Raw genomic sequence first — 15515 nt, 5'->3', positions numbered from 1 at the left:
GATGCCTACGTATTACCTACGCAGTGAAATTTGTAGATTTTTTGCGTCACAAAATACTTTCCCTGTAATTATTCTTTTTATGGGATTATATATTACCTATATTATTATTATTATTAACCCTTTCGTTATTTGTCAATGCGTAGACTGTTTGCACTGCTTAAAAGGACTGTAACATTAAACCCAGCTGCGCCTTTACTGCCGACTTTACGGCAGTTACACATCGACATGCGCCGTTGTCGCAGCCGCCGCTCTGCCAACCAGTGCTTTGTTGTGATTTAATGGATCACCGCATCTGGCACCTTTTCACTGACTTTCTGTACTATTTTAAATAGTATTAAAGTCCTATTTGATGTTTCTTTAATGCAACACAACATCCGGTGAAATGTTCATCCCGACACAGCCCCGTTAGGCTGTGGTGTTAGCACTCTGGCTGGGATGTAGTCAACGCTAGCTGGAGCGCCTGGACGGAACCAGCTCCTGTGTTTTCGGACCTGCTTTGTTCATAGCGATTAGTCGGATCCAGTTTTCTCTGGAATGCATCTCTCCAAGAAATGTTCCGTGTTCAAAGTGGTGCTGAGTGCCCTTCTGATCGTGGCGCTGCTGCAGCTCATTTACCTGTCCTTCCTGTCAAGGTTCCACGGGAAGCAGCAGCGCTACCGCTACTCGGAGCTCTTTGGAGGCTCCGCGGCCAAGAAGAATGCGCACCCCGAGAAAAACACGCGGAAGGAGCGGCTGAGGTACTCTCTGTCCAGTGGTGGGATCTTTGACAACAGCGGGCAGTACAGAGTATACAAAAACTTGATAAAGAGTGATTTCACAACGAATCAGAAACCAGGTTCCCACTCAAACTCTGACATCCTGACTCTAGCCACTCATACCACCATCAACAACCTGCACCACCTGGAATCTCTGCTGGAAAGATGGCAGAATCCTCTCTCTGTGGCCATATTTGCACACGGGGAAGATGTTAAATTTGCCACGGCTCTGGTTTATGCACTCAGCTTCTTCTGCCCTCAAATCCAAGCCCTTGTGGACTTCCACTTGGTCTGCCTGTCAGGAGAGACGGCCAGTTTCCCTGAACAGGACCGGGAACACTTTGCTGGCCTGGAAGACTGCGCTTCTGTGTTCTCCAGACTGGAAACCCACAGGGATAAATACCAAAACTACGCCATGAGCGGAAACATCTCATACCCAAACAACCTTCTCCGTAACGTCGCCCGAGGTGGCACAGAGTCCTCCTACATCCTGGTCATTGACATGGACATGATGCCGAGCGCCGACCTCCACCAGCAGTTCCTCGCCATGATCCTGAGGCGGGCACCGGCAGCCGACGAGGTATTTGTCCTCCCTGCTTTTGAGATCCGCCATGCCAGGAAGATTCCCTCGACGAAGGCAGAGTTGGTACAGCTTTACCAGGTGGGAGAAGTCCGGCCGTTTTATGAGGAGTTGTGTCCACGCTGTCAGGCTCCCACCAACTACTCCCAGTGGGTCAACAGCCACGTTAGAGAGACGGGCACCCTGGACGTTGCTTACACACTCAACTGGGTGGACCCCTGGGAGCCCTTCTACATCGGGCCTCGAACTGTCCCCTTATATGACGAGAACTTCAAGCAGTATGGCTTCAATCGAATCAGCCAGGTTGGTAGAATCTGAACTTCAAATGTTCCTTACTTTAAAACAAAAAGGTTTTTGCAAGTTTGTTAAAACCGTCACTATGTTGTGACACAATAGTACAAGACAGGTAATGTATAAAAAAATCATGCTCCTCTGCTGTCTCCCAGTGGTTTCAGTGCCAACTACAGAAATACACAGCTTGGTCAGAAACCAATCAGAGCCAGGAGGAGGGTCTTGGCGCTGTCAATAACGCTGGTGTAAGTGCTGTTCACGCTCTACCTGTTGTTCTCTGCTATGCTAGTTTCTCCTTGCTAGCAGAGCCTGCCATAAATGCTAATGCTAGTTTGCATAACCACCAATGACGGCGGACGAACAGTTTTCCTAGAAGGGTAATTGTTTCTCCACCATTAGCCCATGGAGCAGCATACACTAGGTTGATTGACAGCACTAACACCTTCCTCCTGGCTCCGGTTGGTGGTTTCTGACTGGGAACGGAGGATTTCGTGGAGGAGCTGGATTTTTTATTTTATATATTTTTTGTTTGTTTTTTCACAGATCTGTTTCATATTTTACTGTCAGGACACAATGACAGTTTTAACAAATGTGTAAACAAACTTTTTTTTTTTTTTAATGAAAGTTGTATAAACCCTTAGGTGCATCTTACTATTTTGGAGTATAATTAAAATGGTAATTTATTTTGATAATTAAATTAAAAAAAGTGAAACTCGTGTATTATTATTTCTACTGGCATATTTAGTGTTTCTGTACATTTTGATTACTTTAAAGCTAACAAAACCCCCAAATCTACTTTCTCAGTAAGTAAGAATAACACAAAGCCAATAAAAAGGATGTTTCTTACAAAAAGGCGGACTGACAAAAAGGCATGTCCATGTAATGTACAGTAAATGTGCTCAACACCTGTTCGGACCTCCTTTTGCATGAATTACTACATGAATGCAGTGCAGCATGAAGCCGATCATGGTAAGCAGGCCCAGGTTGCTATGGTGCGTCCTCAGAAGCCGAGCAACATGCAGTGAACATTACAGGTATAAACTAGAAACTAAGCTTCATTTACGGGTTTCACTTTTTGAACTGAATTACTGAAATAAATAAATTTTTTGAGCACAGTCTAATTTTTTTAAGGTGCACCTGTAGTTTTTACAGAAACACGCATCAACACCTGCCTTCCGGTGTTTATGTTTTTGTTTTGCTGTCCAGGCGTGCGAGCTGCATGTGGCTGGATTCAGGTTCTCTGTGCTGAGCTCGGCCTTCGTCGTTCACCGCGGCTTCAAGATCCAGGGGGAGTTCCACGCCAAAAAAGAGGAGGAGAACAAACAGAACCGGGTTTTGTTTCGCAGCTTCAAAGAGGGTCTGAAAACCAAATACCCGTCCTCTACCCGACGATGCTGAGGGGGGAAAAAAGATGACTGTCCTAAGCCAACTTTTAAAGTTATGACATAGATGTTTGGGGGGGAGGGGGCTGGGGTTCAGCTTGTTCTACTTCCTATATATAATATTTAAAGTCTATCTAAAAAATAGACTGCACATGAAGTTTATAATAGGATTTCAAAAAATGGGTCAATAATAATTGAGTTTATTGCATTCTGGTTCAAATGCAACCAGAATTACCATAATAAAATTCATACAGGTTGAATTTTATTGGGTAAAATCTAAACATATGAGGTCTTACTTTATACATTATGTTGATATCCACATACAAAAGTAGAAAAAAAAATGCCTTAAATCACATTTGAAATGATATTTCTAGTTAAATATCTACTTTAGAAGCGTTGGCCTGAAGAGTTTTAAACACAAAACGTGAGAGCCATAAGGAGGCATGCATATGTATGAAATTCTCACAATATTGCCTGTCATAAAAATGTGACAGTGTCCCAGTATTGACACCAAAATTAAAAGAACCATAACATGATCTCATAAAATGTTTTGAAACAGCCAACTTTGTTTTGTAAGGAGCAGAATTATGTTGTAACCTAATTTCAGCCAGCTGCAGCAGCTGGAGAAGTGGCCCTGTGGCTACTCTATGACTGCTGTAGAGTAATTATCCAAAAGTGTTTCTTTAGTATCTCCTTAAAAGTATTTTAAACAGCAGAGACGGTATGACGGGAGATTTGTAGTCCTTCCTTTATTTTCTTATTTTTTAACTTTTGATATTTTTATAGCCATTACAGGCAGTTGCTTAGCAACGCAATGCTATGAAAAGACATTTGTCCCTTACAGCTTTTATCTGCTTTTGAATGTTGTCACACTTAAATGATTATTAAGGTTTAACATCAGGTAACAACAACCTGAGTAAATACAAAATACTGTTTTAAATAATGATTTTGTTTGCCATTCAAGCTGCACAAAGTGAGAATTAACTTTTTGGCTCAGTTTTACTAAATATAAATTGTCTGATAATATGAAGTAGCAGGATTATAATCCAAGGCAAGCTTTTTTCTTTACTATTAAAATTTGTTTCAGACTCTGAAACTATTACATGTGACAAATGAGCAAAAACAGAACAAATTCTTACATCTAAACTGAACAAGCTATTATTATTAATATTTTTTATACAATCTGCTAGTGAAGGTAGTGGTGTCCCCTGTAGACTGAAAATGAAAACCATTAACGTCTTCGTTTGTCTTGGCTAAGATGTGGGGCAAAACAAGGAAGAAAAAGCTATATTTCCTATTTAAATAAGAATTTTTGAAACGCTTGTACATGGCTTTAGTATCTATGTAGAATATCCACACAGGCCTGATTAAAAATCAACAGATCAAGCAATCAACTTGTTCTCTGGCCACTAGAGGGCGGTAGTCCTTGCATCTAAACTCTAAGCTGTTTTATTTAGTGAGAGCGGTAAATATATGCACAAGTTTGGCGCTCTGAAGCATGATCATTTACTCCACACCTCGACCGGGTACACCTCTTTGTGACAGTTTGAATAGAAATGACTTTTAACACTGGAAACTTTACACAACACTGACATTGTACAAAAACTTTAAAACTGCTGTATTCCAACACCAAGGACTGGAAACCGAACTGTTAACTTTTTACATCGTTTTATTTATTAATTTATCGCGTTAACCCTTGAAAATGTATTGTGTGTGAATATAATGCATCGTCAAGGTGTGAACCAGGCTCAATCATTGTGTTGTTATGATCTACTGTATTAAACACACCTTTATTTTTAGTGTATGGATAAATAAAGGTGCTGTTTGATTACTGATGTTAAATATGTTCTGTAATACTTATTTCTGAAGGGATTTTTTTCCCCTTCTTACTTGTAGTGCAGTTTGGTATATTTATTGTGATCTTATCCTAAAATAAAAGTAGTTTGAACCTTTTTTTAAAAACCCAAAGCAAGAACACTGTAGCATGAAATTGTGTTAGATTTAGATTTTTTTTTCATCTCCAATAAATAATTTATCAGGTATTTACAGTTGGGGAAATTTATATGAAATCATTATCTACTGTGGTTATGTAGTATCTTTGTATTTTTCTCATTTGTTCACTTATTTAAAAAAAATGATGCTGTATTTTTTTTCTCCTTGCTTTTCTTTATCAGATAAAATGCCTGATTTGTGTTGGACTTGCTATTAAATCCCTCTTGGACAACGTTTGTTAACTTGACTCCTACAAGTTTGATTCGTTCCCGTTTTAGCCGTTATGCAAGGTCGAGTTCGTCGTGACAGGCGCGCTCATCGGAAAGCCCTCTGAGCGCTTGGAAATGGACAAATCCAATCAATTAACTTCACCAGAGGGATTTGTATTGGCAAGTAATGCCAAGGGTGTTTCTGGAAGTATCACTTAAACAGGAGGGGAAGAACCTAAGGCGAGGATAAGGAATACTTTAACTCAGAGAAACATAATACAGCTTTTAGACTCAAACGGTGCCATGGGTTACACAAGAACGAGATCTTTGCAGTGTTACCGCACCCAAGGATAACTGGTGCTACTGTTCATTGATGCTGTGCTGTAACTAGACTTAGAACTGAAGTTTAAAGGCATCCCTGCTTCAGGTGGTGGACGATTACATAGTAGGCAGGGCCAGCATCCAATTAAAAGGCCCTACTTAGTGATTGAGATCTGTTTTAAAGTAGAGTCCAGTAAGTTCTCAGTAAAGGCCGGCTTTGATAGGGACTGAATTATTTCTGGAGACGCAGTTGAAGTTTCCACTCCTCCAGTGACCAAATAAGACCTGATGGAGTGCAGTGTTGCTCTAGCGGCGACGGGGCCATCTGCTGGTAAAGCAGAGCACGTGTGACATTCGGCACTTGACGACAGTCCGAGGCGCTGTGGCGTTTTGTGGCTAAGCCTGCATTACTGGGTTGGATAATGAGCCCGGGCACACGAGAGCCACAGGCACGCAACGCTGCGCCTCAGCTCTGGGTCGACTTTGCTGGGCACATCTAATCATCGTCAATCTTATAAAGTCCTGTGTTGTTTTAATTTCTGATTAATTTATTTCACCCTCGTCTTCTAAAATTGGTTATTACTCCGTCTGTAAGGGAAGTCTGCGCTACTCTTAACACAATAAGGGAGAATATTCATGCGCCTCAAGACTTACCTTCGGTTCTCTAGCTTAAGTTTCCATTTCAATGAAGCTAATGTACAAGAAGCCATTTCACTTGGAAAGTGTAAAAGTATTACAGTTACTTCTTTTCCATGTATGAGATCAGGTTTTATCAGTAAATGTAGTTCATTCGTCTCGTCCCTGCCGCCCCCGCTCACGGTGCTAATAATGTGGCAGAAGGTGCAGAAATGTTGGGAGGGGGCGGTGGATCAGGATAGGCAGGTTTGGTGAGGTAAAGTGGGGTTTATCCCAGCAGCTTTGGGGAGTGAAGGCTTATCTGGGTCAGAGATCTTTGTGACATAAGCAATTAGGGTTGCCCTCTCTTGTGTATGCTAGCAGGAGGGAGGCCTCCCGCCACCTAGATTAGCCATACTAAGGCTCGGGGAGCTTGGCAGCTTCTGGACAGAGGGAGGGGGAGGGAACCGGCTGGAGGGCGAGATGAGCAGGCGGTGAGGTGGGGGCGTACTTTTTTTATTTATTTATTTTTTAAGAGAAAAGGAGGGGAAGGATGAGAGCGAGAGGTCAGCCAACGTGCAACATAGAGACCCAGGCTCCTCTGTGTGGTTCACTGGACGGGTGAGAAAACAAAGAGTTGGTGACCCAAAGAATTTGTTCTATGAACCTCTGGGCCAAAACGAGGTGAAAGTTTTCGCACCGGGGCATCGTTACTACAAAAATAGACAATAAAGGCCATCTATGTCACTTAACGTCTGTGGTTTCTGTTCATCAGCCACTTAACTGGAAGGATATAGAAGTTGTTACGCTACTTGATTCACAAAAACAGCTTTTTTTTTCTACAAAGTGAACAGCTTGTTAACAAACAGTCTTTGTGTTGCCACAACTGAGCTGTGTATTTGTAATAAATGTCACAAATATCGTAAAAGTTAAGAAAAAAAAAGAAGATCTGAGAATGTGAATTCAGAATTAGTTATCATTAAAACTCATCTTTATGAGTTATTTTTATTTTAAACACTAAGAGAACCAGAGAAATGACCTTCCCAGTGGCTGGCTGAACAAAAAAAGTCTTCCTGATCATCAATGCACCACATGACGTGTTAGGAGGTTGAACAAACAAAAACAACTTTTGGAGTAGAAACTTTAAGAGTCTGCTAGCTAATTTCCAGTATCATTTAAAATTGACCATAAAATTCCACAAAATGGAATTAGGAAAATAAATTCAATCAATGGAGACAAAGCAATTTTAAAAATAAATTCATGTTTTTTGACTGAATAAATTTAGCTGGCGACGTCTCCGATGAGCGCTAGCTTCATTTCGACTCCGATCCGTTTTCAAAAATGACGAAGAGTAAACCTTAAACTTTTATTTTTAATAGAAAATGTATCAAACACAAAATGCTCATGTTTTATTAACCACAATTTTGGTAATTTTAACATCAAAGTAATGAGGAGCTCAAATTTCCACCTTATTCTTACTTAATCCCTGCTAAATATGTTTTTTTAATAAGAAGTCAATATCCAGCTGTTTTTGCAGAAAATGGATTAAAATTTTTTTCTTGACGTAGAAAGCAGGTAACACTCAAGAAATGTCAAAAATGGAATAACTCTTAATTTTTTTTATCTTTCTAATCTATGAATATTTTCAGTTGCCTCTCCCACAACATTTCGATGTCTTTGTTTATTTTATTAAAACTGTGTAGTTTACTGTTGGAAAATACTGTTGTACTTCCCCCCGTTTCCTGCTTTGCCTTCATTATTTCTTTTTCTATTCACAAATGCACAATCAGATGCAACTTGGGTGCGTATTTGTTCTCCTAAAAATGCAACTATTTATTAATAAGAGAACCAGAATAGCAGGCCAAATACGTGAGGCTAGCCTTGCCCTTCTCTCCGAGATGCCGGGATCCATTTCACTTAAACAAATGAGGGCTTATCGGCCATCAACGCCAGCTTTGGGACAAGTTTACATGTGCGCTTACTGAATAAAAGCCTCTCAGGCACAGTACAGACATATCACTCTGCTCTAAACCTGGAGTTCTTGGAGCGCCAGGTTAGCTGGCATTTTAAATGTATCCCAGCTAAAGCCAGACTATCCGGCCTGGAGGACAGAAGTAATGAGACATGACACTGCTTGGGGGAGAGAAAAGGAGGCCTAACAGATCGAGGTAATCCCTCTCACCAAGCTAACACCTCCCACCCCTGCTGTCCCAGGAACCCAGCAGGAAGCAGAGCTACAGACACACACACAATGAAAACAGAGAGATCGATAAAAGTCATCATGATTCTATCCGTATCAATGTCTTTCAACAGGTGTAAGTTCAGATGACACATGCTGAAGCAAAGTGTAACCATATGCTCTCACACACTGAGCTACAGCTTCCACTGAAGTTATCGCAGTTCTTCACAAACAGACGACGGCGGCCATGATACCAGAGTCACCATGTCTGCAAAACAAAACTGGGCGAAAGCCGAACATTTCTCTAATGGAGTCGCAGTTTTTTTTTTTTTTTTTTTACATCCGCTGCAAGAAAAAGAACAAAACAAATGTTATATTCTTATTTTTATACCTGTAATGTTACTTTTTTGCATTAGAGTAACTTGGCAGGAGCAGCTCTGTCGATTTCAGCACGCGGGCCTTTGCAGCCGTTGTTAGACAGGAGATTAGCTCGGATTTATATGACAGATTAAACTTGGGTTGAGCTGTCGCAAAAGGATCACACAATACGACTTGATTTAAAATCAATATAAGCCACGAGTGAGGGTGATAGTATTTGTTTTCACTAAGTTTGTAAACCTTATGCGAGTATGGCGTCAGTTTTTATGAAATGGTCACTTGGGCTCAAGAAAACTCTGTCGAAAGCTGAAGACAGGAATACAGAGCAGTGAAAAACTATGTAACTCTTAAAAACTTCTTCTGTTTTAGCTTTTCTATGTTGAATGTTTCAGATAATCAAAGTGCTTTCAAATGATAATTTATTTAAGGGATTAAAGCTATTCAGCCCAACAGTGTCCAGAGTGAAAAAGCAATTATCCTCTACTTACTCTACTGTTAAACTCTTGGCAGAAACAACTTTAAAACCACTATGGACTAATTTTAGCTCACTCTGATTAGAAGAATTGTTAATTAGCTGAGCTGGACGGTTTTCTTGCATGAATGACTTGTTTAAAGTCTCACCGCAGCCTCTCAATCAGATTTAATACTTGGATTTCAACTGGCCACTCCAAAAATGTTCATCCTATGGACTTCTTGGTGAGCTTTGGATCACAACCATAGTTTTTATGAACAGGAAACTTTGTAGAAATGAACTGTAGCATTCAGAGGATGTCCAATTCCTGATCCCAGATCATCACACCACCACCACGTTTAACTGTAGGTACGATGTTGTTTGTCTGAAATGCTGTTTGTTGTACACCAGATATGAAGACACACACCTTCCAGAGACTTTTATTTCCACAGAATATTCTCAAAAGTTTTGGTGCTCGTCGAGGTTTGTTTTGGTCAATTTGGTAAATGCCTTTGCGACGCTTTGGTTAGGACTGGTTTTAGCTTTGGTCTCTACCATGGAAACCGTTTTGCCCAGTCTCTTTCTTGCTGAACCATGAAATACGAATTTAACAGGATGAATTGTGAATCAAGTAAATTTGGAGACCGTCCACTCCTGAACGATTCTCCAGCGTTCCACATTTTCTTCATTTGTGGATACTGGTCCTGACTGTCGTTCTGGAGAGAGTGAAAGTCTTACAAATGATTTTCTTACTATTCCTACATTGATACATGTCAATTACATCTGTTCTAATTTGTTCTTGAGTTTATTTAGATTGGAGTACGGAGAGCTTTTAGCCTATTTTATGTTGTGAGTAGTGTTTAAGTGATTTCTTGGTTGTACAGGTTAAGCAGCAATCAAGTTTGCATAGGGACAGTGAAATTCTTTCCAGATAAAGGTATATAATCACATCATTTCACAAGGGGGTAATTAGTTTTTCCACACAATTCTTTTTTAAAGAATTTTTATTAATTTGAAAACTGCTTTTTAGATTTATTCGGGTTTGACATTAACATTAGATCGATGATCTGAAACATTGAAGTGTCACAGAAAAGCAAAAGTAGGAGGTGAATAGTTTCATGTGTACTTTTTCACAGCACTGCATATTTTAAAACATTAGGAGGATCACTTAGGATAATTCGCTATGAAAAGTTAAAATCACTGAGAAGCTTCTAACTGTACAACTGTGACTAAATCCAAATATCACATTAAAATTTTTTTTTATAATGTTAGACAATTTAAAGTTAAATTCAGCATCGATAGTTGTTGGTGTGTTGGAGCGCATCTCTACCACTCTGTCCTCCTTCAACTTTTAAAAGACAGAAGCACAAAACAGCTGAGTGGTCGTCTCCTCGGGGCCGTGTGAGTTTCAGTGGAGTGTTTGGAGAAGCTGGACTGGGAAATCCAGAGATCAGGGGATGTAAGACACCAAAGCAGGAATTAATGAGCATTATGGTATTAGGCAAAAATAAGACCCAGATTAAATCCCCGTGGATCTCTTAACAGTTCCAGTAACACCTGTCAGATGATAAAGCAACAGACTATCTGAATATTAAACAAGTTGTCCTGATAAACAGTGTAATAGAAATGTCTGTAGTAATGACAATTTTTATAAATACGGTTTATAAATATTTAGTAGAAGTTCTGAGACCAAGACTTTCTGCTTGTTAAAATAAAATTTAGCTTAAATGAAAGGTAAGGAATGAAAAAACACAAGTACATTAAGATATAGATACTTGTAAATCTGAAAACTACTTAAATAAATCTTCAATGATGTTAATAAAAATATGTTTTTGTCACAGAACACTTCATAGATTGTAGATATAAAAAAAAAATAAAGCTCTTGTTTTCAGGTGGCTCTCGATGAATCAGTGCCTGAACATGATCCATACTGTCATTAAAGATTCTTTAAAAACACAAAAAAACCTGCATTGCAGTGTATTCAAGCAGAAATAAATATATTTTTTCTGAGAGTTAGAGGTTGATGCAAACATCTGCACCATTACGGCATCACTCTCTGATTTTCTACTGAAGTCAGGCTGAACAATAAATGGAAAACATCACAACACTGATGTTGATTACTGCGATGATGCTGAGGATTGGGAAAAACCTACATTTTCCTTAATACTACCAATGATTTTATTAATTAAAAGTAAACTTGGTGGGTATTTTTCCTGTTTGTTCTGTGTTTTTGAAATAAGAAAAAGACTCGTAAGCTTTGGAAGCAGCAGATCCACAAACCAGGAGACACCGGGTCCTGAACAGGCAGTGATTTGCTGTTCTATTTTTTAAAGGCTTAAACTGGAGCTTGCCAGATAACTGTGAGCTTGTGGTTAAGCCGATCCTTCAAACAGTGAACATGATACCGTCTGGAGGGTGAACTATAACACTGACGCAAACACGGCTCTGATATCAAAGGCTTTTGTTTCAGAAATCAAAATGAAGAAAAACAAAAACTGCTGCAGAGAATTGTATTCAGTTATTTATTAGATTGTAAATGAATTTATGAGAAGTGATTCTTTCCTTCAACGTTAGAGAAAATATCAGACTTTAAAGTCCACAGACAGGAAGCTGAACTTTGATTAGTTAATACAGCCAGTTTTCCTTTTATTAATGCCATTGTATACATAGTGAGTAGAATATTAATTTGTAGGGATGTTTCTTTATTACATAAAATGTACAGAAGCTTGCTGTACTTAATGCAAAAAGAAAGAGTTAAGCTCTGTTTTCCAGCATTCACTCAGGAATAAACTCCAGCACCAACTCTTGATAAATCTGAAGCATTTCCAGCCATAAACTCAGCACAGTTTCACAGCGCTTACACTGTGAAACTAAATTATAATCACTTGAAGGTCAGAGGGAGTTTTTAACATTCATAAAGATTCACTAAACAAAACCCAGTCAAAAGTGTCCCTATGAGGCATTAGGCACAAAAGATTAACACAAAATAAGCTGATTTTGTTATTGATCCGCCGGGTTTGTGGTTGTTTAAAATGTGCCTCATTAAACATTAAACTGTTCAAATCCCTAAAATATTACTTTGAATTTAAGACATATTTTTTCTTTTGTCAGAGACAGTAATAAAGAAATGTAATTTAACTAAAATATATTAAAGTTTTAAGTTACAGTAAATATTAGGCAAACAACTTTAACCTGATAGGACTGAATTACAATGTTTAAAATTCAAAGGGCTTATTAAGACTCTCCCTTTACAAAACTAAACCTCCAAACCAGGGGCCTTGTGTTACTGTGGGACCTTGTTGTTCTGGTAAAACAGTCCAAAAACATTGGAACAGTGCTGGACACAGTTCCCTGGTTGGAACAGGCTTTTGTTCTGGAAACACACATTTTAACCTTGGGAGTCATTTTCTGAGTCCTCCTGGCCTGAGTGGTACAGCAAACCACATTGTGGAGACGAGGGGAGGGGAGGATGCAGGGGGATAGACCTGTCTGAGAGGATGCTCCCATTGAGTTGTAAATGAGCTTGTAATTAGCTCTTACACATTAGCCATGAGGGAATTAAGAGTATGTGTGTGTGTGTGTGTGTGTGTGTGCGCGCGTGTGTGTGTGTAAATGTCACTGTGGGTTTTGTAACCCCTTTTCCTTCAAATAGGGGTAACGATGATAAGCAGATAATACTAATTACTTCTCCTCCCCAATTGCTTGTTAATTGTGCTTTGTGTGGATTTATACCCCCAGTTCCTGCGTAGCACACCACAGTGCATGACCCCTGCTTTGTCTGCTGACAAAATCAACAAGTGCCCTTTTTTTAAGAGAGAATAATATGCCAAGTAGGGATATATCCAAATCATTCAAGTATAATTAGCTGATTTTGTTGTTATGTGAAAAACTAAGTTTTTTTTCTCATGCCAAAAAGATTAGATTTTTTTCTATAAATAATCTGAGGAGTCTCCAGTTAAGACTAAACTGGATTTCTATATATTCAGAAAGAAAATTATTGTCAAATAATGTTAATCTGCTGTAGAGAGTAGAACTGAGGGTTAGATTATCTGTACTCCCACGTGATACTAAGCAAAGGTTTTGGCTAAAAGCTTCCAGAAAAATACATTGGTGGTGGAAAACTAATGTTTCATGCCTGTGAGTATTATATACAGTATATATATTTTTAACTTTTAAAGGCACAACAAAAGATATGGGGAAAAAGTAAAATGTCACTAGTTACAAGATGCATGAATATTTAATTGAAAACTGGATTATTTGCAAAGTTACAGGTTATGAATGACAAAACTTGGAGTTTGGTGCCATTTTAACTATATCACAGTGTAATGCATATTGTAAACAGTCAACATCAAAACATACACAGGAACACATAAAAAACCAATGATGTAATCAGGTTGGAAGTATTCATCGTGTCCACATTGTGAAAAAATAGTTTATGCTGAAAATCAGAACAGCTTCATATGTGGTGTATATTTGCCATCTAATTTAATAAAAGTATAATCAAGATTTTCGTCTCACCCTTTGCCCCCCTGCCTTCTACAAACACATCATCTGTTCATCAACCATCTTATTATTTGTCTTATTCTAACAGCTTGGGTGTGCTTAAGCAGATTTTGACTCAGTCTGCTCTTAAAAATGTTAAACAGATTGGGAGGTGGGGCAGTGGGGGGTGGACTCCTTCTAATGAAGGTAAATGTTTGTCTATGCGAGTCTGCGTGGCGGTGGAGGTGCAAAGTGTCTAAAACTTGGAGGAGTTAGATTAAACGGCAGCATGATCTTCACTGAGCTCATTTCTCCTCTTCTGTGCCAAACAGTGTTACTGACACACACACATGCGACACAGCTTGTCCCCTTCGTTTTGTTAAACCACCGCTCCACTGGTGAATTTAATCTAGACTTAGGATCCAACAGACATCAATTGACTCCCAACTGTTTGTACAATAACCTTGCAGGTTTTTATGCCTCCCACTTGAAATGCAGCGAGGCGTCTGTAAAATAACTGATTTCTGATGTTTCACAAAGTTTTGTTATTCATTCTTTCAATTTGTTCTGTCTTTTCACTTTATTAAATTTAGAAAATGGTTTCATCCATCTTCCAATATTTTGTTTTCTCACTTTTACGCCTAGTAAAAATCTCAATCGATTCCTGCTCACTTTTTGTCTGGAAAGAAAATGTTTCTTTCAGAAACTCTGATTATAATTTGTCATCAACACAATCAACTGCATTTATAAAACAATAACAAAGCTCTTGGTCTCTTCTTCAGTAGCAGGATCATTTTTTATATAGGAGGAAGAAATTGTTCAAAATGTCATGTTTTGCAGAAACAGTAAAGAGTTCTTTCTAACGAAATGAGCCAAGTTTCTGAATCCGAGTCACCATAACCCCATCTGCATCAAGCTTTACACTTGATGCATTACAGCGTGAACATAAAAACTATCTTTGGAATTTCACAAGAAAAACATTAATTTTTTATTTTTGGATCGCTTGAAAAATGCACTTCCATTTCAAACTTTTTCGATATTCGACTAATGTAAAAAAAACCCCACAATTTCACAATTGCTATGTTTCTATTGAGTAAGAAATGCAATTAAAATCCCACATGAATGAGTTTGTTCACGCGATAAGTCATAAAAAAAAAAAACTTGCCGCCGCATCATCCTCCTACCACTTCCTGTTGATTTCTTTGTCTTTTCCGCCAGTATTAACATCTGGTTGTTGATGACGTGACTTGTGTGATGCAAAGAAAGTGTCTCTGTTGCAGTTTTGCAAAATGCACTTATTTTATTACCACCGAAAAAAAATCCCCTTGTCCTAAAATATTTTACCGAAAAATTTAAAATTTTTCTAAATTGACATAAATAACGTATTTATTTTTGAGTAATTTCATGGTTAATGGAAATGCAGCTATTCCCTAAGCAGTTTATTTTATATGCATGTATTGCTTTAACATAGGATTTCATAAAAAGTTCCCATTTAAATTAAAAATAATTTCTGTGACAACTTGAAGTAGTTAATGTACAATGTGAAAACAAGCCTGGGTTTCAGTTGCTTATTGATCTATTCCTATTGTCTACCAGCCTCATAATACCTCAATTCTCAACAGATTTCTACAACGGGGATTTTTTTTTTTCTTACTTAGTTTTAAACCAGCCAAACCTTCACCTGACTGCAACCTTTGCTGGAATCCTTAATCACTCTGGAAATAATCTATATCTGGCTTCAGGGTTGCCTGTTGCAAAAATAAATGTCACCTCCACAGTGATATTGTTGGGAGCACATTTGTTTCCCTTTAGGCTACTTTGGGTAAATGAAGTGTAACATGTTTGCACATTAGCCAACAGATGCTTACAGGATCTGTTGT

At 38.6% G+C, this 15515-nt stretch overlaps 1 protein-coding gene across 1 annotated transcript; it reads left to right on the top strand.

Annotated features, from left to right (window-relative positions):
• Positions 1–213: 213 nt before the first annotated feature.
• Positions 214–5247, top strand: b4gat1 (beta-1,4-glucuronyltransferase 1). Its single transcript, XM_008427917.1, has 2 exons — positions 214–1638; positions 2833–5247. Exons 1-2 carry the CDS (start codon positions 535–537, stop codon positions 3022–3024), a joined length of 1296 nt encoding a protein of 431 aa, XP_008426139.1. The 5' UTR covers positions 214–534; the 3' UTR covers positions 3025–5247.
• Positions 5248–15515: the final 10268 nt, after the last annotated feature.

Source organism: Poecilia reticulata, linkage group LG14, assembly GCF_000633615.1.
Source record: "Poecilia reticulata strain Guanapo linkage group LG14, Guppy_female_1.0+MT, whole genome shotgun sequence".
Taxonomy (NCBI): Eukaryota; Metazoa; Chordata; class Actinopteri; order Cyprinodontiformes; family Poeciliidae; genus Poecilia; species Poecilia reticulata.
This window is presented reverse-complemented; position numbering and strand designations above follow the sequence as displayed.